This window comes from Acromyrmex echinatior, chromosome 7, assembly GCF_024713525.1.
Source record: "Acromyrmex echinatior isolate Ae372 chromosome 7, ASM2471352v2, whole genome shotgun sequence".
NCBI classification, from domain to species: domain Eukaryota; kingdom Metazoa; phylum Arthropoda; class Insecta; order Hymenoptera; family Formicidae; genus Acromyrmex; species Acromyrmex echinatior.
The window spans coordinates 11,642,601-11,664,192 of record NC_141858.1 but is presented as its reverse complement, the minus strand read 5'-3'; the positions used below and the strand labels follow the sequence as shown (position 1 = coordinate 11,664,192).

Genomic DNA, 21,592 nt, shown 5'->3' with positions numbered 1-21,592 from the left:
TACGGTGTCGCTACGCCATTCCGCGATCTCATCCTGGTTTAATGATTTGAACAAATTTAAATTAATTTAAGCACTTTTACGCTCAGAGCTGATTTTACTGTTAACCTTTATCGCGTAAACTGCGGTTGGATTTCTTGGACGAGGAACGGACGAACGAAAAGTCAGTCAGGATTCTCCACTGATCTCCGCAATGGATGAGAACGCGGATCGACTGAGTAAATACACGAAGCATTCGCTAAAAACTGCGCCTAAGTCAAATGTGAGACAAATTTGGAAACGATAATGCATCAAGAGTGACTTGGACCAGACTCCGATTGATGAGTGATACCCATAGTTTATTAAGATAGATATAGAATATTATCAATTTTTATATTAATTGGATGATTACGAAAATTCAAAATGAACTATATTATTAGAAATTTTGCTGTGACCATTTTTATGATTTAATTAATCCATTGAATTAATCGGAATTTGATCACAGTCATTTAGAATCACACTGTGATTTATAAATATTTATATGTATTGTAGGGATTTAGTTAAATATTTCATTCGAATAAGTTTACTAAACTGAACATATTTAATTATGAATATTTGATTTGATTATAAAAGTTTACAAGATTATATTTTAAATATTGATAGGTTCTGGAATGTCGAGTTTGCGAGGAAGTTTTCACAGTGGACGGTGTGAAGGTGCCACGTTTGTTGCATTGTGGACACACAGTGTGCCACTCGTGCTTACTGCGGTTGAGGACTTGCATGTCGGAACAGCAGTTTTTGCTGTGTCCCTTTGATCGACAACCTACCGCCATTCACGAAAATAGCATTTACAGTCTGAAGAAGAACTTTGCTCTTATCGAGCTGCTTGAACGACTGGAGCAATCCAACAGCCAGAAAACGCTGGTATTGGAGCGTGAGAGGCTTCAGTCGAATCTGTCGTGCGACGAGGACGAAGCACATACTGCAGTTCTTTACTGTACTGTCTGTGCCACACACCTGTGTGAGGCTTGCGACACTATCACACATTCGTCCAAAACCTTGGGGAAACACAGACGTGTGCCGCTGTCGGAGAAGCCACGCGAGAAGCCTCGCTGTCCAATACACACGGCGGATGTGGCCGAATTCACTTGTACTCAAGAAGGCTGTCACAATTCCTTGATGTGCTACCTGTGCAAAGAATATGGCAAACATAGTACGCACAAGGTAATATCATCTGTAAATATACAGAAGCTGATTATCTCTGTGTTCAGATTCATTATTAGAATGCCAATTATTAGAATGTTTCATGAATATTATAGTCCACTTCATCATGAGAAGCAGCCTCTGTATATATCTTAGCATTCTAATAACGCATCTGGACACTGAGATAATTCATAAAAGTTCTATATAGAAAAAAATTCATGGAAACCTTAAAAGCATCATCTGTAATTTTCTTCTTTATATACCATATATCTTATATATCTTACCTATGTTTTAAATTTAAATTATAGCCGGTATTGGTTGAGGAAGAAGCCGAAAACATCAGGAAGTCCATTATCGCGGCATTGCAGAAGATGACGCAGTTTATGGAAAGTATGAGAGATACCGCACATAAAATAGGTATTTATCTTATTTTTTTCTTCTAAAATTGCACCTAATATTAGCAATTTAGAAAAAAGAACATAACAAAAATAATTTTTGTAATAAAAATTATTTAAGAAGTCTCAATATTTTTAAACGTTTCTCTAATTTGTATTTCATCGTTTCATTTATTCTCAATTTATGTTTTTATATTTTCAGAAATAGTAATTGAAGAATTGGAAGGCTGGGCGATCGAAGACGCGAGGAGGAGAGTGCGATATCATTTCGAGGAATTACGAGCTGTTTTGACCGAACAAGAGAAAACAGCGATGGCTTACATTGAGACGGAGACTCGCGGTAGACTTTGCGCATTGAGGCAACAACAGAAAGATCTCACGTCTACGAGATCGCAAGTGGCTGGTGTATGCATTCAATGCGAAAGCATACTCGATTCCGAGGACTGGAAGTTGCTGAGCAGCTCGGAAAAAGTCAAGGAAGTGCTAGCGACATTGGAGCAACAGCAGCAACATTATGCGCAATTAGGACCGGATTTTCTCAGTCCTGAATCCTCCATTCCCATTATATTTAGCAGGGTTCGTAGATAATTTTCATTATGAATATAGGATTAATTATATAATATCTTAATTGTTGTTTTTCAATTGTAGAATTAATTTTGAATAATTAGTTTAGAGCGATATTATAAAACAATTATAATAAACTTATATATTAATTTTTGTTTTTCTAAGCATTTTAAGTACTTTAATTTTTTGTAATGGAATTAATCAGTAATATTAAATTAGATGATTTTTTAAAATGTTTATCTTTTTAATATAGTTAATACATTTTTTTTTAATGCTTCATTTTATAACAGGATAACAGAATACATATTGGAACAAAGATCGATATGCGAGTAGTAATCCTAGGACTGGATGGGGCGGGAAAGACAAGTATTTTATCTGCTATGCGAGGCGTCACGCTACCAAATCCACCGATTCCCACTATCGGCTTCAACGTTGAAAGTTTGGAGTACATGAATCTCGTATTTACTCTTTGGGATGTTAGCGGTCATCAGAAGTTTCGACCACTGTGGAAGCATTACTATCATAACACGCAAGCTGTTATTTTCGTGGTTGACGCTAGCGATAGATCTCGCTTTGAAGAGGCACGAAAAGAATTATCAAAAATACTTTATGAACGAGAACTGAAGGATGCTCTACTTTTAATATATGCTAATAAACAGGTAAATGTAACGTTCCCATCTTTAAAATGTTTATATAAGATAAATATAATTATATTGGACAAAAATAACAAAAGTTTTAAATATTGAGCTTCTAATGATACGTACCACTCTAAATAAATTCGTCCTACTAAATTTTTATAAACAACGAATGTATTTACATATCATTAAAAGTTTAATATTTTTATTATTTTGTCTAATAATTGTCCACTAACTTCATTTACTTTACAAGATATTGCATAAGTTCCAAGCAAATTCATATTTGTACAGGACGTTCCTGGCTGTGCGAGTGTGGAGGAATTAGTCGATATACTTGGCTTGCATAAACTTTGTTGTGCGAGAATATGGCATATTCAAGGCTCATCGTTAGTTACCAATGCCAGTGGTACGTTACAAGGTCTTGATTGGCTTTCGACGCAATGTGTATAAATTTTTTTCTTTATAAAATTATTTATGTATGGAAAAAGCCGAAGACACAAGTGTAACGCTAATTAATTGTGATTTCCACATTAAGATGGTATGAAGCAGACTGAAGTTAGATAGATAGATAGATATCATGCAAGATAAATATTTGTACGTACAGTCGACGTTGAAAATGATTTGTTTTCTAGCTGTTCCCATAAAATAAACTCGAATATTGCACGTATTCAGAGAATTATATTAAAAAATAATATCTCAGCCACACAACACATTTCGACGTCGATCACACTTTATATAATCATTTTTTTTATTTATGATATAAATCTTTTTTTTATTCGCTCAATAAGTATGGATGTCAACGTGTGTGAATGATGAATCTACTATATCGCAGATCTCCCTTTATTAGCTCGTCAATCCACGAGAAATAAATCTATTCTGTTAAGTCACGCTATACCAAAAAAGAAAAAAGTAATTCGTAAGTCATGACATAGTCACTTTGAAGAAAAATGATCAGTTTATTTTCCGATATAAAAATGAAATTACAAGATTAATTATACTCGAACATGATACAATAAAATAGCGTGTATATGCATATATGTACATATACAATGGTAATTGGAAGCAATTTGCATAATCGATTCACACATTACTACAAATGATGAAAATGAATCAGCAATAGGATTGGATTTAGCGTTCGATCGAGATGCGCTTGAGACTTCACGAAAATAAACGCCTGAGCACATCTAGAAAAGTCTTATTTATTTTATTACATGATTATTGGATTGCCTCTGATACATAATCATACCAATTGTAATCACTCAGTCACATTTGCACACATCTATCATTCTTACGTTTTGCTTTTTTTTTAATAATTGCAGCGATTTTTTTTTCTTTTGAATTACGCGTACATTGTACGGAAATTGAAATAATGTATATATTATATATAATATAGCATCATGTTATTTAAATTACATCTCAATTACCTTTTAATGTATATAAAAACACTTGACAAACAAAAACGGAACAACTTAGAGTCTTTTGTGGAGCTGCGCCGATGGTGGACACGGGCTAGACGACTCTCTTGTTTCTTCTCTACACTTTTCCTTTTGTATCTTCTATTTTCTAATATCTGTTCTTTCCGTATTCCAGCACACACTTTGCAGAAATGTAGATCACTTGAGTTAAGCGTGTAATATTTTAAGATAATAAATTCACTCGAATACAAAGTTTTTTGGGTGGCTAAGAATGTTTTAGGCGCTGTGATACCAAGGCCAAAAACACTAGCAAAACCGGGTAAGATTTTTGGTTCAAAAGCTTAAAATGGAATTCAATATGATGTTCTTGTGAACAATACGACGGGCGACATAATCAACAAGGGTATTATTCTGTTCTTTTGCTATTGTGTTTTTAGATTACAATTTTTTGCCTGTGGGAGAATTTAGTGCGTGTCGCGACCACGTAGCTCCTGGAATACAGTCTGTGTTTGTGTTCACACGCGACACATTTATTTACAATTCGTCATGCGCCTGCAAACAAAAAACAAAGCAGTTAATCATCGTTAATCATACAAAATCGAAAGAATCTATTAAAATGTTTAAACTCAGAAACGAGGAATTCCAATTTTTTCTCGTCACTAGAAATCAGAGAAAATATGAACATCATGCGCAAGTTTAATCGTAAAATTTGAAAATAGAACGTAAATTCAGATGCATAGAATCGTTATACTTACATCATTATCTGAGTGAGTGTGCTCTTCCTCATCTGCGTCTTCATCGTCCTCATCATCCTTGTTATCTTCGTTTTCCTTGGCTTCTAAATCTCGCCGTTTCCTTTCCTCCTCATCCTGTGATTCTTTCATCTTCTTCTCACCTTCCTACGATTTACAGGATAAAATATTTTCTAATTCATTTATTGTTAAAAATTTAGAGATCTATGATGAGTTGATCACATATCAATAATTAAACAAATGAATAAAAGGCAACAGCAATAATGAATAAGTACTTACCAAAGTGGGTTTCCAGACATCTTCTCCAAATTTGCGCGCGACTTCCGGATCATCGGTGATCAAAACGTTATCGAAAATGGTACCAGATTTAACTTGCCACAAATCAAAACCAATAGCGCAGATTTCATCACGATTGTACAATTCGGGATCGGGCGTGTATTCGGGATTATCAATCTCGGGATGGATCCACGGTCCCTTGTAATTGGGATTGTCGATTTGTTTTGGTTTCCATTCACCCTGAAAAATTATATAAATTTTAAGAATAATGACAGATGAGGAAAATACCCGATAAACCTCTAAATGCATATCAATTTCAGCATACAAACCTTATAATCGGGATTGTCGATCATGGGCGCTTCCCATTCGCCGTCCATCTCATCATCCCAATCTTCGGGTTTAGTTGCTTCAGGATCAGGAATGTGCTCGGGCTTGTCCCAATCTTCAGGCTTCTTATCATTGGGATCGTCGATGCTGGGTTTGTCGTCCCAGTCAGCGGGCTTGGTTTGAGATGGATCCTTAATCTTTTTCGGAGGGAGGAAGCTCCAATCTGCCTCTAATTCGCCAGATTCAACTTCCTCGTTATCAATAAGTACCTGAAAAATAATTTTATTGAAGAGTCATCAAATCAGATAAACTTTCATTTAGTTGTATTAATGTGTTGATCTTTGCTTGATGCGTATAGAGCGGTATCCCCTCTATACGGTTAACAAGCAAGATAATCTTCGTTCTACGAGATCCTGTAGCACCTATCCTCCACGGCAATCAGTGAGAACATGTGACTCTAGGCTCGATAATGTTTAAGGCCATGATATAAAAAGAATTTAAATAGTAAAACGTAAGCAGGAGGCGAAGTGACTAATCAGCAGAGACCATTATAATGTAAGCAATAGCAAATTCAACATGTTGATTTCCTTACTGCTTACATCTTAAATTTTTCTGTATGCCATGGCTTGTGTGTAACAAAGATTATAATTTTACACGAACGTAGCGCATATTTACCTGGTAGGTATTATCAGGTTTGACAATCAGAGTATACAAATGTGTATAAATGTCATCTTTGCAACGGATATCTTTGTTAATTAGAAGATTCTTTCCTTTGTAGCTAAAGATAACATGAACTTTTTTGGTTCCAGGTCCACAGATATCTGGTCCTGTATAGAAATAAGCATATCATTGAGTTGAAATCGATTAAATAATAAAAAAATAAATATACATTATATATATATATATATATATATATATATATATAAATTTTATGTAATCATTTTGCATGTAATAATTTCTAAATTGATGATATAAAATCACTTTTATACAAAACAAGCAAGATAATTTAATGAACTTTATCTAAGCTAATTAGCTTCTTTAATGAATGTATCTTTTCTGGTACCTGTAATATATATAGATATTTATTACAGGGCATAATGAAAGAATATTTCTCTTCGAGTTCCTGTAGCACTTATCATACACTGGTATGACCAGTGACTCTTAGGCTCGAGCTAACTGATTATTCGCTATCAATAATATATTCTGAGATAAGGAAACTTACCAAACATAATCTGATAAGGGCTTTCACCATGCATATCTTTCTGATCGAGAGAACAGTCAAATACTTTAACATATCCACCTCCGCAGTCAATGTTCTGTTCATGCTTTACAGTAAATTGAATAACAAGGGTTTTATCCTTATTACTAAATGGAGTAAATTTCTTACTGAGAGCGTAAAACCTTGCGTCTTGCGATGTCTGGATACCTGAGAAAAATTTCACAAAATGGACTCGTTATACAAGTTGTATAAGTGAATTTTATATTTTATAACAAATTATCTGTATTCCTTTTAAATACCTTTATCATTTTCTTGATCGTTCCAGAACTTTCCATAACTTAAAACAAACTTTCCGAATTCCTTACCAGGATGCTCGGAATAAATCCAATTCTTTTCCCAGGAATCTGAAATATTGACAATCTCTTTGTAAATTTATATAACAATTTTTAATGTATTTTTTATTAATTATAAACATCCAATTTATTTAATAAAATATATATTTTATGTACATTTTGTTGAAACTTATTTATTTTAATTTACTTTGTTTTATAAATTTACTTAACTGAATCATGTATTAAATTTTAAATTTGAAAATCATTAATGAGGGAAATAAAAACCCATTTAAAAAAATTTATTGAAAAAATTGTAATATATTTACAAGCTATAATATTTTTCGACTTCCACCTAAAAACAAAAAAATTATGTATTTCCTAGAATCTCAATTTATCAGAAAAACAATAAATATTAAACAACAACATGGTTACAGACAACTTCTATTCGCGTTCCCGAGCAGGAAGATGAATAAGGAGGGGGGAAGAGAACCGGTTAAAAATTAAAAAGGCAACGACCGTCGAGAGGTGAAAAGATAATACAATACTTCCTCGCCAGCATACTTAATTTCAATGATAATTCAATATGCAAGAGACAAGAAGGAACGAAGTCTAATTATCGCGCTTCCATTGTCATCGGCAAACATAAGAGATCTGTTTCCCTTGCAATTCTTTTCTTCCATCCAGTCCCGACTACCTCCACGTCCGCTCGACACGCAAAAAAAAGAAATCGAGCTACAAAAAAAGAGACCGAAGGTCCGTATCTTATTATACTTTGCATACTTTAAAAATGATACGAGCTCGAAGGACGAAGTGTGATGCTCGCTCAAAATTCTGTATTTAACGGGATAACATCCGACGACAAGATCCGTTCGTTGAGTACACTCTGTACTCGAAGCGAGACAGCCACAGGCGCGATGGATTTCGCACGAGAGAGATAAAGAAGAAAACGAAATGGAGACGCACAGGAAAGAAGAGCGCCGAGAGATATACGTGGTAACGCAAACAGACCTGTGAAGGCCGTTTACTCCGGCCACGTCGGAGTTCTCGCCTCGGATCATCGCGCGGAGCACCGTCGGAGTCTCGAGCTTACATTACAGATCGACGGATCGATCTGTGCGGCGTCATGTCGGCGGTGCGGCGGCGGCGGCGGGCAAGTCGCAAGATGCCGCGCGGCGGCGACTGCCATGAGAAGCGACTTCCGACGTTCCGTCTGCGTGTCGGTCACTCGATCTTTCGCGATGCTCCTCTCTCGTCCTTCCACTCTTTCTTTCTCCATTTCTCTCCCTCTCTTATCCCTGCCGAGAGTGCCGAGAGGCACATATGGTCGATACGGCTTGAAATGCGGAAACACGATGTGTCACGATACGGTTCTTAACAATTTCCCGTCGTGTTAACTGACGATCTCCCGCGGAAGATACGCGACGTCAGCCGGCGAGATGGAACGGGCCACCGGAGCGCAGCAGGGCGTGCGGTTACCAAGGAGAGATCGCCGTACTCGTATTCATGTCATTTCGCCCATGAAGACGACGTTTCCGTCATTGTTTCTTCGCGGTGTTATCCTCCCGTTGGGAGACACGCATGACGGCGAATAATCGAGGGTGTGGTTCGCCGTGAGACTGGCGATGGTCTTCGTGGCAAAGGGAGAAGCCCACCACCACCCAAACGATTGTTCGCCGCCGGGCCGAGCCGGGTAGTCTTTGTAATCGACAAATTTAAATGACTTTTTACTCACCATCATTGAATTTCTCGTCGAGATACACCTCCGCCGTGGCCACGGCAATTGCCAAGAGTACGACGAACGCGCAGGAGGCTCGCATTTTCGGACGCCGACAGGACGACGTGAGTCCGAGATGATCGACGACGAAAAAAGCACCTGCCACCACGACGAACTGGCCGATAATGCTCGCTCCGTGGACGTGGTTGGCGAGTTTACGGTCGTCGAGGTAGACAGATGGAGGACGCCGATTGGCGGACGACGCGACGACCAATCAGCGCTGACCACGCTTAACCAGCGGTGCGCCGCGCCGTGGCAGTCAGCGGCGCCGTTCATCACGCCGCGCCACGCACAACTTTTACGTCACGCCGATTTTCCGCGGCCGCTTATCTATTGTCGATATGGCAGTACGCGAAAAACGGGAATAGCCGAATTTAGACGGAATCGCCCGATGCAACGAAAGCCCCCGATTGGCGGTCAAATGCGCGCGGTTTTTGAAAAAACTTTGTAATTTCTTTTGGAAAAAAATGAATCTTACAGGTTTTTTCTTTCTTAATTCTCGATAATTTTTTTGCTTTCGAGTTTCATACAAGTGATACTCTGAGTCAAAGTTAATGTAAGTATTTTATACTCGGAGATAATGATTTATTTATAAATTATTAATTAAGAAGAATAATTGATAATAAATTATTGATTTAATTAATTATAATTAATTTAATGTATTTTATTATTCTCAGCTTGTGCAAAAGTCAATTGAATTTCGTATTTGTCAGAATGAAAACTCAAACAGAACAAGTCACGATAACGTCAAAATGATATTAAAATGAATCGGAAATAATTGAAAAATGATTTTTAACAATTATTTTGGAGTCATTTTAACATTATTTTGATATCATAATTGTACTTGTTCTACTTGGGAAGGAACTTGCATTCAATTACTGAGTTGTGATCACAAATTGTGTCCAAAATTAGAATTATCTAAGTGTAAACAATGTAATACGCGCGAGTTATATTACTTATATTGATAAAAGAATAAATTAAAGTTATATAGTATTATAAAGCTATATTATAGTTATATTAATAAAAGTTATATTAACAAAAGAATCAACAGAATATTTTAAACTGTTATGTCATGTTCTTATCAATAAATATTTAAATCATAAAAATATAATTAAATAATCGTTATCAAAATTTCACTCATATTTCCAAAGCACGATAAAGTTGCCTGTAAATACCATACATTTTATATTCAATAGGTCTAATGACTCTCGATATATCATGACCATCGATATTTCTTGTGATGTCCCACACCGTTTCCATGGCAACGAGAAAGCAAACTTATCATGGCGAAAACGAATAGAATAAGTTATCGTGACTCACTTCAAAATTAAGATATTCGTCTTTCGTTACTTTGTGGATAATTGAAATTTACAAGTGATGCACATACATAAAGTCGAGCACAGAATTTTTAAATAAATTTAGATTCGGATCTAAAAAAAAAAGACAAAGAAATGCTTTCCTTAAAAGCAAACGCCGCGCTGGCGCGTCTGAAAGAGATCGAGGAGAAATACAAGATGAAGAGCAAAGAGCAGAAATGGAAAGAGGTAAATATTCAGAACAGAAGAGAAAGACCCGATAGAAATCCATAAAAAGAAATTTTCGAATGTTAAGAATTAATATTAAAATTATAATTTCCAAGCAGAACAAGTCATAACATTAAAACGATATTAAAATGAATCGGAAATGACTTTTAATGATCATTTTGGAGTCATTTTGACATCATTTTAATATCATAATGACTTGATCTGCTTGGGTTTGTCCTCAAATTTGAAATTTAAATTAAAATTATTAATAATACTGGGATTCTTTTGATTACTTTATTTTTATATAATATATGTTATTTATTATATGATATACGAGGATCGTTTGAAAAATTTTAAGCCTCAACATGAAGATGATATTACTCGTCAAAATCCTTCTGGTACTATAATCATACATGTTTCACAAGATATCTGTGAAAATTGTAGCCATTTTGAACGTTCAGTTGTTGTTTGAAAATTATCTATGTCAGTCGATGTCAGTGTTTTCATTTGATGAAAATCTGTGTCCTCTGAGCCTAACTTTGAACCTAGGAAACAGGGAAAAGTCGTTGGGGATCAGATCTGGTGAATACGATGGGTAGTTAATTAATTCGAATCGCAATTCATAAATTTTTGTTATGGCGATCATCGATATTCCATTTTATCCGATTTTTCCATTTTTACAGAACACTGACATCGACTGGCACAAATGACTCTCAAACAACAACTGAGCGTCCAAAATGGTTATAATTTTCATAGATATCTTGCAAAACATATACATTGTAGTACCAGAATGGTTTTGACGAATAATGCCATCTTCATGTTAAAACTCAAAACTTTTCAAATGACCCTCGTATTTTTATTTTTGTGTGTATAATACATTCGTTATTTAATTTTAATATTTTAGATATTAGGCCTGTTCTTTTGGCTGAACTTTTGCACTAGTTCATTTTTCTTTCTTTTCTCTCCAGGAGGAAAGAAAGAAAAATAAACTGGTGCAAAAGTTCAGCCAAAAAGAACAGGCCTATTGTGACAGCCTGCAACACACAAATTAACTAACAGTATAGCGGGAAGCATAGACTCTTGCATAACGCATAAAACATGAAGAAATCAATCAATCAGAGTTCTTTATTTCATGGAAAGGAAGGAAATAAAGAACTTTGGTTCATTTTCTTATGTGTTACGCATTGTGCAAGAGTTTATGCTCTCCATTTAAAGCGGAGATCACAGACTCTTGCATAACGCATAACGCATGAGGCGTAAAAAATTGAACCAGAGTTTTTTATTTCATTGAAAGGAGGGAAATGGAGAACTTCGATTGGTACATTTTCTTATGCATTATGTGTTATGCGTTATGCAAGAGTTTGTGCTCCCTGCTTAACATTGGATGTATTCAAGTGTCGGGATGAAGCGGTTAAACTGCTCGCCAAGCGATTGAATGTGATTGGTTGGATCTATAAGTAACAACTAATTATGTTTATTTGTTTGGCAAGTAGGTTAGCCACTTTGTTGACTTGAACGCGTTCATTAATGTCCATTTCCACCAATGTTGATTGACTTTAATCTCGGTTTACTCTTTGTCTTTTTCTAGTTTTAAAAATTAAAAATTGTTAAATTCTTTTTGAGAAATTGACAACATTATTTATATAATATTTAATTTATTTTGTAATTCCAGGATACAGACAGCTCGATAAGCAGCGTCTCAATTCCTTTGGACAGTTCGAAGGAATCATCAAAGAAAATTACAAAGCTCAAACTCGATATAAAAATGCCGGATACTCGATTTGAAGGACACGCGGAGGAAGCGAAACTTTCGTCGAGAAATGAAATATCGACGCCAGACAAAGTGAGCGCGAAACTTCCCGAAGAAGCCGCTGAGATCGATCTTGAGGATGCGTCATCATTAGATGATAAATTGTCGCGTTCCGCAGGAAAACAAGAAAGTCTTATCTCGGATCCAATGACGATTCAGGAGAGCAGTTCGATCGAAAGCGTGCTCGATGACTCAGTAATTCCATCAAAATCACTCTCGCACTCGAAAACATCGCGGCGAAACTCTTTCTCGGCCAGCGGACGATCTTCCGGACGTTTGGAGAGAACAAAAATCACTGCGAAGTCCGAGGGAGGAAAGGAGTTTAGTAAATCATCCGAAATCTCGAGGGGGAAAGCACCGTCTGATAATTCAATTTCGAAGCGACTAAGATTGTCTGGAAAATCAAACGAGACTTCCAGGATCGACCAAAAAAAGTGTTTTATTGATGTCAAAGCGACAGAAACGTCGAAAAAGGTAGATTCTAAAAGAATTCAAGATAATTTTAAGGATTCGGAATTTTTACGTGATGATAGCGTTGTCGAGGAGTCGATTGGTATGATGGAGAACGGCAGTGAAATTATTTCGGAACTTTCCCACGTCGAAGAAAGCTTTGTGACTAAAATTGAAGACATTATCGACGTTTCCGACAATTCTAAACATGTAACAGACAAAAACGCTTCCGTGACAGTTTCCAACAGTTCGAAAAGTCTAGCTGAAAACGGATATGCGAACGATACCTTCGAGGACATTTCCAGCTCGAGCATTCGATCGCAGCGCGAGGAAATGATTAATGGAAAGAAAGAGGTGCAAATTAATGGAGTGGGATCTGGGAAAAAAATGGACATTGCGGAATACAGATTTTATCAGGACAGTACTGAGGAGTACAGGTAGTTCAATACATTATATTATAAATTATTTTATATTATTATAAAAAAATATATATATATTATATATATATTTTTTATAAAAAAAAAGCATTTCCCATTACATTGAAAGGAATTTTAATAAATATTTATTAAATAGTTCTAAGTAAATATTTATTAAATGTAAGCATATATTTATTTGATATAAACATTAATTTGATGAACATTAATTAATTTTTTTATTAAATAAATATTTATTTACTGCAAGTTTTAACGACTTTCAAATGGCAGTAGAATAAATTGCCCATTTTATATATTTTACCTAAGAATATTTTTGATTTGTACATGATTTCTACAAAATATCACAATTTCAGCCAATTCGATTGAAACTTTTTTTATATTATTAGTGCAGAGTCCTATAATTAAATTAGGAGATAGTTCCTACATAAATAAATTTTATTATTTGTATAATAAATATAAAGAAGAACATTTAATGTTTATTACTGATTCTAATAATGTAATTTTATTTCTATGAAAATGAAGATAAAAATGTAATTAATGCGTGTAAGTGTGTAAATATAATTGATGGTCGAAACGCATTGTATAAGAGTGTTGAGAGATAATGTTTTAACTTACAATTAATGATAGAAAAAATCGAATGGCTCATGACGAACGCCGTGATCGTAATCAATGATTTATTATCACAAGCACGAATGTAAAGTGGCAAAGTGTCGATATTCTCGAAATGATCAAATCTTTATGAATGTGAAAATGATTTTGCAAAATATTTTATTCGGCTGCAGTGACGGATTCGATCTGATGCCGAAAAGTGCAACCAAGATTGATCCGAGACCATCAGACCACGTCAGCGATCTCGAGAGCATCATCAGGAATCCAGATAACATGAGTGTACGTTCATTGAAATTGCCACGATCCGTCAATTCGCGTTCGAAAAATCAGAGAAGTTATCAGTGTCGAAAGGAGTCATTTCGAGAAGAAAATGTTTCAAGTGGTAAAATAAATAAAATGTTATAAATAATTAACGACGGCGTTAGAATTGGAGTTGCTCCAATGAAATGTCTAACAATAAGTATTAGGAGATCTATTTTGAAATAGAATTCCGCGAGAAAATTGCTTTAAACAAAGGAATATATTTGAGGATATTTTTAATTGTAATTGATGCGAACAGACTTCATGGAAAGTCCAAATAGATCTGAAGAAATTAAAGTCTGTAAAAATATAGGAAAAGTGGCCATTTTATCATCACATTCAGATAACCTCAACATATTTCCTTTTGTTTAAACAATTTTTCCCAATTTATCGAGTTGTCCCGATTATTTCAAGTGTTTTTATTAAACTTAGGTCAATAAATTATTGTTTGCGATCAATGACTTGAATATAACTAAAAGATAAAAAATTAGAAAAATATAAAATGGAATCTTTTTCTCTTTATTAATTATTTTGTTGAATTAATAAAATATTTCTATAATATTTATAAATAGCAATTAAATTTCGAAACAATATGTTATACAATCGTCCTACCTAAAATATAATTTTTTTTTATGTTAGAGGTAATCTTTAATAGTCATTAAATATATAATACATAAATTTTTTATTTTAAGATTTTTTAATCGGAAAGTTCTATCATTGTAACGATAATTTTAAGGTGATAATGCAATCGGTCTGACGAATCTTTCAACCGTAAGTTCCAATAAGAACTCATTGGATTCCTCGGATTCGTTGACCGGCGACGTGACGAAGACAGATGAGAAGAAAAACTCCTCGAGGATGACTGTCCGACAAGAAAGCAACCGGAAAGAGCGTGAGGAAGCGAACAGAGCGAGGGAACGCGCGGTGATAGATGTCATCGGATTGCCGGTGGCGAACGACGACGACTGGCTCGAGTCGGCTAAATCTAATTTGTCGTTAGAGAAGAATAAAGAGAGAAGAGAAGATATTTTAGAAGAAAACTTAGATCAACGGATTCCGAAAAAACAGAACGCCGAATATGTACTGAAAAAAAGATCACACAAAGATGCATCGGCTAAAAAACACACGAATTCGAAAACTGCGACAAAAGCATCGAAAAGCCCCTTTGATAAGAAAAGCGCGTCTCAAATCCAGAATATATTGAAGACGAGAAAAGTGAAAGAAGAGAACGAAAATTGCCACTCTTCGGAGAAACATAAAATTGTAAGTATTACTGCTGGGATATTTTTTATTCTAATATAGCCTTTATCTTTTTGATCAAATTTTTCTCTTTATTTAAATATTTTTTTTAATTTATGATATTATAGATTAAAAAAATTTTTTTCCAAAATTGTTTTCCTATTAACATCAGATTATTAATATTCTTATAAAGATATTTATCAGCATCTTTATAGCATAAAAAAATTATTAAATTGCTTGTCGAGAGTTTAATAAATTATATTAATACTCTGATTTATTTCTGTTCATGATTGCATTTCCAGACCGAAAATGATTTTGGCGCGCAGTTTGCAGATTTTAAATATATATATATATAAATTCGCACAAAAATATTTAAGCATCAAGATCTGCTTTGATTGAATATAGAATTCTTGTTTAATTGTCTTTGTTTTAAAATCACATACATTTTGCGATTAACTTTTACAAGACAGAAAAGCCACTATGTCATTTTAAGGCAAGAAATACAATAAAATGATGAATTATACAAATTTTATTTAAAAAAAAAATTGTAACATTTTAAAAATATGATCTTATTTTCAAATAGGCGCTAAAGATTAAATACTATTGATTCAATTTGGGAATAATAATACATAAATAACTCGTTGAAGGTCCAAGTTGAAATCGATATATTTGCAATGCCAAATCGATATATTTGCAATGCCAAAAAATCATTATGTAATGATTACATAATGTATTTTGGCAAGAAAAGTCATTTCGTCATCTCTAATAATGTTTTCAGTCTAATCATAATAGTCATGAACATAACTTCAAGAGAAGAAAGAAAGGAACGAGAACAACGAATTCGAAGTCAGCCGTCAATCGTAATAGCACAGGAAGTCATAAGGAAGACAAAGCTTTGAGATTTGACGGGAAACAAATGCGCGGACTTCGGAAGCGGATTGTCGAACTACGACTGCAGCAAGAACGAGAAGATCTCCAGAAATATCTACACAAATTGAAGAACTTAAGACTAGAATTGGGTTCTACTGGAAGTTATTTTAAGCCTCTGAAATTTCCGAAGATTGCAGAATTTACGCAGCTTGGTAATTTATAAATTTAAACAAAGAAGTTAATAATTTAATAAAGAGCTTTAATGAATATATTCAAATATATACAAGAAAAAATGGACAATTCGATCCAATTTATTTGTCATTCATTATTATTAACCAAAGTCATAGGATAAAATAATTTCAAATATTTTCAAACGTTTTAATCTTTAATGGTTCTCTTCAGTGAATTTTACATAATCATACATTGCACATTACAATAAAAATAATTGTATAATTATTACAATTATACTATGCTTTATTCTATAATTATTAATTTCTTCTTTATAGTTATGTCCTTCAATATTAACAATCAGAAAACCTATAAATTTTTTGTCATTTATATCATTTAAATATTCATTAGCGCTTAGAATAGACTGTCCTTCGTATCTTTTATAATGTCAGTAATCATCCGTTATCAGATAGAATCAGCAAACATGAAGAATCATAGTTTCAATATCAATTGTCTATCATTTTACAAAATGTATCTATGACGTAACTAATGTAATGCAATTGTAATTATTTTTTAATATGTCTTTCTTCATATCAACTTTTTATAAAATTATGTAATAAATTAATTAAATGATTTAAAGAAATCTTTTATAAATCTATTTTTATAGATATTTCTTGATATTTACGATATCAATTATTAACAACCGCTTTCTAGTTTGAATAAAAAGACTTTCATTTCTCAACAATAAATAAATTATTATATTGTCTGTGTGTTTATCTTTAATTAAAGATCTTACATTTACATTTCGTACGTTTTTCCTTTTCGATTTATTTCGCGATTTATGTCATTTTAATGAACGCGCCCGAAGTGGCGAGTCGTGTCGCGGCGAATGCGCCGACAATTGCGACTCTAGCAATGAATAGAAGGAATCCGCATTGTATCGAAACAATGAGAACGTACAAACCGATAGCGGTGTAAAGTCGTATGACGAATGCATTAAATTCATTTTGCATTTAAATGAAGGCATTATGCACAAACGCATTCAGATGTATTCAAAATATATTCTTAAATATATTCCGCGTGTAGATATATTCTTGATTTTATATTCACGCACGTTGAAAATATGGAACTTTTTTTCAGATGTAGATGACTTGGAATCGAAGCCGAACGATCAGTTTCGGGAGAGAGTTTTCGCGATTAGGTATTGGTTGAAGGATCAATACATTTTGTATCGCGACTACTGTACTATGGCGCAAGCGATCAATGCTCACTATGTTCCCACAACGTTGGACGATACCAAAAAGGTATGTCTTTCTTTTCGATGTTATTTATCGTTTGTGTCATATTGGTATATTACTAAGCTTTATAGGCTTTTCTAATTGCGTAACGCAATAAAATAAACCGCACAATGGCAAATACAATACTCAAGAATAGAGAATAATTATTGCATACTAAGAAAATTTATATAATCGAAGATCAGATACAGTGAGTAAAAGTATATTTTTTTATAAAACAACCTTATTTGTAGAAAATAAATATTAATTAGCAATTTTATGAATATGTTTATCCTAATATAAACAAAAGGATTCCTTGGATGATAAATTTCTCGACTGTACTTTTTGTGCGTCTAATAACACAATTTATATAAATAATACAATTTAATATTTTTATTATTATACATAATATTTTTATTTATTATACTTTTTAGGTAAAATAATTTTGAAAAATATACAGTCTATTTTATTCTTTATCAATAAATTGTCAATTAATGTACTTTTTAAAAATGTTTTTTAAAAAATCTGTACGAATACTTTTGCATTCATTGTATCGGTATATTGTATTGAAAGGATGTTGCGCATTCTTCTATAAATTGGAATTGGAAATCGTTATTTTTCTTATAATCTTATACAATAACGATTCTTTTTTTATATGTCCAATTATGTAATAAAAAAAAAACGTTATTGAGTTTTAAAGCATTAAGGGTCCTCTGCATAGAAGTCGTAGACGTTCGTGGAGTCTTAAGTCGTAGGAAACAATCAAATATAAGGAGAATTTTCGATTAAAATTGGTCAGTTTCCTACGACTTAGGGTTCTACGACCGTCTACAACTTCTATGTAGAAGATCCTTTATTGTGTTACATGAAGCATCGTAGGAGATTTCATTAAAAATCTCTCCTGAATGGGATAAACTTGGAACGTTCATTACGTCGCCTTACGTCTACGTCATAAATCGTTAATGTGTAAAATAGCCGGTGTAATCAGCGTAATGAAAGTATTGCATCTTCTTTGACGTAATGACGTCTAAAATAGCGAGTGTGTGATGACGTTATAAAGAAGCTGCGTCACGATATTCAGGCCTTCTTGCACATCGATTTTGTGTAATACGGTCAAAGGAAGAAGGGTCGGGAGAATTCTTTATAACTAATTCAGGAAGCGCTTAGACCGTGCATGTGTATGCAAAACCCACAGATAGGTAGGCGAGAGAGAGCATGTTACGACGAGGACAATAGGGATGCAATAAGGAACCGAATAAGGAAACGAATGCTTAAACACGCGACTGAATAACCGCGAAATTACCGAGCAAGCTTTTTGTCCACCGCTTGGACAAACTGTTAGACAAAAGTCTTTCAAATAAGATAAACTTTTTTTGTTTACAGACGATACGCGAGCTGCGGAAAACGACGATTAAAACCAGGTGACGTTGATGCACCCATTTGAACCACCATATTATATGCGACTCGTTGAAACTGTTTATGATCTAGTGCTGAATTTGGATGCTTCGAAATAGTGAGTAATTGATATTTATTTATTTTTTATCAAGTTATTGAAATCTTGAATAAAAGTATCAAGTTTTTTTGATAAAAAAGGACTGAAGAATCATACGATTCTTCGTTATTTTTTTATTTTGTTTTAAAATTAACTTAAAATTTGCTTTAAAATTCTTATATTTTTAAATCCTGAATATTTAAACCTGATTATTTTATATATTATGATACTTTTAATATTACGAGTAGAAAGAACAATACTAAATCCGTTCATAATTATTTCGCATAACATAATGTGGAAATTTCGTGTAACTTGAATTATATAATTAGCTTTTTCTATATTAGCGCTAATTTTTCCATGTTATATCAATCGCGAAAGAAATGTGCATATTTAAGGAACGCGTACCATAACTAATAATGTAATTTTACTTAAAACTGAAAAATTTTTTCCTTTTTTTTTAATTAGTCTTTTTGCGCGTTAGAATCCGTATCAGATAACGGTTTTCTTAATGAAATCAAAACCGAGATTTCTCCTTTATGCAATTATATTATACTGGCTGTGCAATATATTTGCGCTTCCGGCGTGTTGTAGGAGGGTGTTGTGAAACTTTGTGAAAATTATTCGCACATCGTCCGTTCCTACGCAAATCACAGTATAAAATGAAATTGAGGCGCGAAGAGACAGGGAAAGATTATTAAAAGATAATTCAAACAATCTATTTAAAGTATGAATAAATTGTGATTTTAGAACATCTAAAAATTTCAAATCAATTTTAGGAGGCCTGATTAGGAAATCCAGGAAAATACAAAATATTAACATATTTTAATATATTTTAGTTTATTTTAACTTAAAATAAATTTTAAAATTAAAGTTGATCTACATTGATAGAAATGGATATAAGATAGTTATATTGAAAAACAAATAATGATGTTACGTCAACAGCATTATTTTAACAAAATTAAGTGAAAATCAATTGATGAGAAACGCAATGAGTGAAAAATATCATATTTGATCAAAGCGAGATTTCATCTAATAATATTATTACCTAATTATTTCTAATATTATTACCTTATAATTTCATTAATAATATTTCTTGCAATTTTATGTTTAACAATTTTCTGTTTAAGCAAACTGTGCGTAAATTATTTGTCGATTTTGAAACACAATAATCCCAAACCGAAACTGGAATAATAATATCACAATTAAAATTACAAAGTAGTAATATCACAAATGCCTTGATCGAATATACGATATTTTTCACTCATGAATATTATTTTAATTAAAAATAACTTTGTTTATTTTTTTTTCAATAACAGTATAAGGTTAATCTGTTTTACCTTTTATAAATTTCTTGTCATTCTCTTACTCTTACTTTTTTACTCTTCTGTTTATTCAGTAGATAAATTATATAGTTATATATTATATAGCTATATATTATATAGTTTATCCGAAGATGGAACAACCGGCCATTAATGAAACAAATAAAATTTTATTTAAACAAGATCATGACGTATTTGTTTCATTAATAATGTTATTAAATTAATAAAATTTTTTTTAATTAAAATAATACTGTTGATACATCACATCATTTTTTTCAATATACATTAGAATAAAACGTGCAATATATATATATATATATATATAATTAAAAAAAAAGAGTTGCTTTCGTTACATGTAACGATCAAAATAAATTTCAAGCAGATACATTAAAAATATTTAATGTTATCAATAAAAATGAAGTTACATACAAGTAATTTAAATAAAGTTCATATGTATTAAATTTCGTACATAAAATTTAATAGAAAATACACTAAATTTCATAAAATTTTATGAAAAGTACTACATTTTATGTTACTACAAATACCCGGGAAAAAAATGTTTCATATATAATTATATATAACTATGTAAAATTATATAAAATTGTATAATATATATATATATATATATATATATATACAATTATACATAATTACAATTATATATAAAAATTGACATATTTTATATATAATTGTATATAATTATATATAAAATAATATAAAAATTTTTCCCGAATATACCTTTCAATTATGGATAAATTAAATTTAATGTTTCATTGAAATTGAATTAAACTTGTGTAAGTTGAAAGTATTAATTCATGACATTTTTAACAATACAACCGAGTAGAGAAGATACTTTTGTCTCCACTTTGTTACACTGTTATTGGGCAAACGTCACGCTGCGCGTGTCGGCAGTGCGAAGGTGCGCGACAGCCCAGCGTCGGCTGCGCGGGGCGGCGCGACGCGACGCGCTTTCATTGACGCGGCGTTTCTCCGGTACAGTCTCGTAGCAGCCTCGCGACCGTCAGGACATAATCGGCCGCCGTCTGACTGCGGTTCTCGAAGTCACGAACGTTCGCCACCACGTTTTGCGTCCGGCCAGGTACGGTCTTCCGCGTTCGCGTGATACGGTCGTAATTTCTCTGCGTCGGAGAGCAGCAGGAGCGATTGGACGCCAGGGAGCGCCGGTTCTTCCGGTAAGTTGCTCGATTTGCAATAATTTGATGGTGGGCGAAGTTG

The 21,592-nt window shown here is 33.3% G+C and overlaps 3 protein-coding genes across 5 annotated transcripts in view; 2 read left to right on the top strand and 1 right to left on the bottom strand.

The window, feature by feature from the left end:
- Positions 1–79: 79 nt before the first annotated feature.
- LOC105149973 (E3 ubiquitin-protein ligase TRIM23) lies at positions 80–3,440 on the top strand. 2 transcript variants are annotated; one of them, XM_087407624.1, is made up of 6 exons: positions 80–215; positions 640–1,200; positions 1,488–1,596; positions 1,777–2,150; positions 2,429–2,797; positions 3,065–3,440. In XM_087407624.1, exons 2-6 carry the CDS (start codon positions 757–759, stop codon positions 3,221–3,223), a joined length of 1,455 nt encoding a protein of 484 aa, XP_087263750.1. In that variant the 5' UTR covers positions 80–215; positions 640–756; the 3' UTR covers positions 3,224–3,440. The 2 variants fall into 2 exon arrangements, with proteins under 2 accessions (XP_087263750.1, XP_011061051.1); XM_011062749.2 differs by having other exon boundaries at positions 127–259.
- A 516-nt stretch (positions 3,441–3,956) lies between these two features.
- On the bottom strand, positions 3,957–9,026 carry Calr (calreticulin). Its single transcript, XM_011062747.2, has 8 exons — positions 8,827–9,026; positions 7,062–7,166; positions 6,766–6,969; positions 6,219–6,370; positions 5,546–5,812; positions 5,220–5,456; positions 4,944–5,087; positions 3,957–4,740 (listed from the first exon to the last, which is right to left on the bottom strand). Exons 1-8 carry the CDS (start codon positions 8,909–8,911, stop codon positions 4,723–4,725), a joined length of 1,212 nt encoding a protein of 403 aa, XP_011061049.1. The 5' UTR covers positions 8,912–9,026; the 3' UTR covers positions 3,957–4,722.
- Positions 9,027–10,082: 1,056 nt separating this feature from the next.
- Positions 10,083–21,592, top strand: part of LOC105150003 (uncharacterized) — a 46,978-nt gene continuing 35,468 nt past the window's right edge. Inside the window, exons 1-7 of one of the 2 annotated variants that reach the window (XM_011062781.2) lie at positions 10,083–10,412; positions 12,064–13,088; positions 13,868–14,076; positions 14,731–15,257; positions 16,012–16,315; positions 17,412–17,575; positions 18,929–19,051. In XM_011062781.2, the coding sequence (XP_011061083.1) occupies positions 10,320–10,412; positions 12,064–13,088; positions 13,868–14,076; positions 14,731–15,257; positions 16,012–16,315; positions 17,412–17,575; positions 18,929–18,970 (2,364 nt within the window). In that variant the 5' untranslated portion in view covers positions 10,083–10,319 and the 3' untranslated portion in view covers positions 18,971–19,051. Of the gene's footprint in view, positions 10,413–12,063; positions 13,089–13,867; positions 14,077–14,730; positions 15,258–16,011; positions 16,316–17,411; positions 17,576–18,928; positions 19,059–21,592 lie in introns of those variants that run through there. The other variant, XR_015545611.1, reaches the window with a different exon arrangement.

Excerpts from the sequence above, each read along its gene's own strand:
- Calr (XM_011062747.2), bottom strand. The coding sequence starts at position 8,911 with ATGCGAGCCTCCTGCGCGTTCGTCGTACTCTTGGCAATTGCCGTGGCC. Across the intron at positions 7,167-8,826 it reads CGACGAGAAATTCAATGATG|ATTCCTGGGAAAAGAATTGG; the intron begins GTGAGTAAAAAG and ends TCAATATTTCAG. Across the intron at positions 5,813-6,218 it reads AACCTGATAATACCTACCAG|GTACTTATTGATAACGAGGA; the intron begins GTAAATATGCGC and ends ATTATTTTTCAG.
- LOC105149973 (XM_011062749.2), top strand. The coding sequence starts at position 191 with ATGGATGAGAACGCGGATCGACTGAGTAAATACACGAAGCATTCGCTA. Across the intron at positions 1,201-1,487 it reads GCAAACATAGTACGCACAAG|CCGGTATTGGTTGAGGAAGA; the intron begins GTAATATCATCT and ends TTTAAATTATAG. Across the intron at positions 2,151-2,428 it reads TTCCCATTATATTTAGCAGG|GATAACAGAATACATATTGG; the intron begins GTTCGTAGATAA and ends ATTTTATAACAG.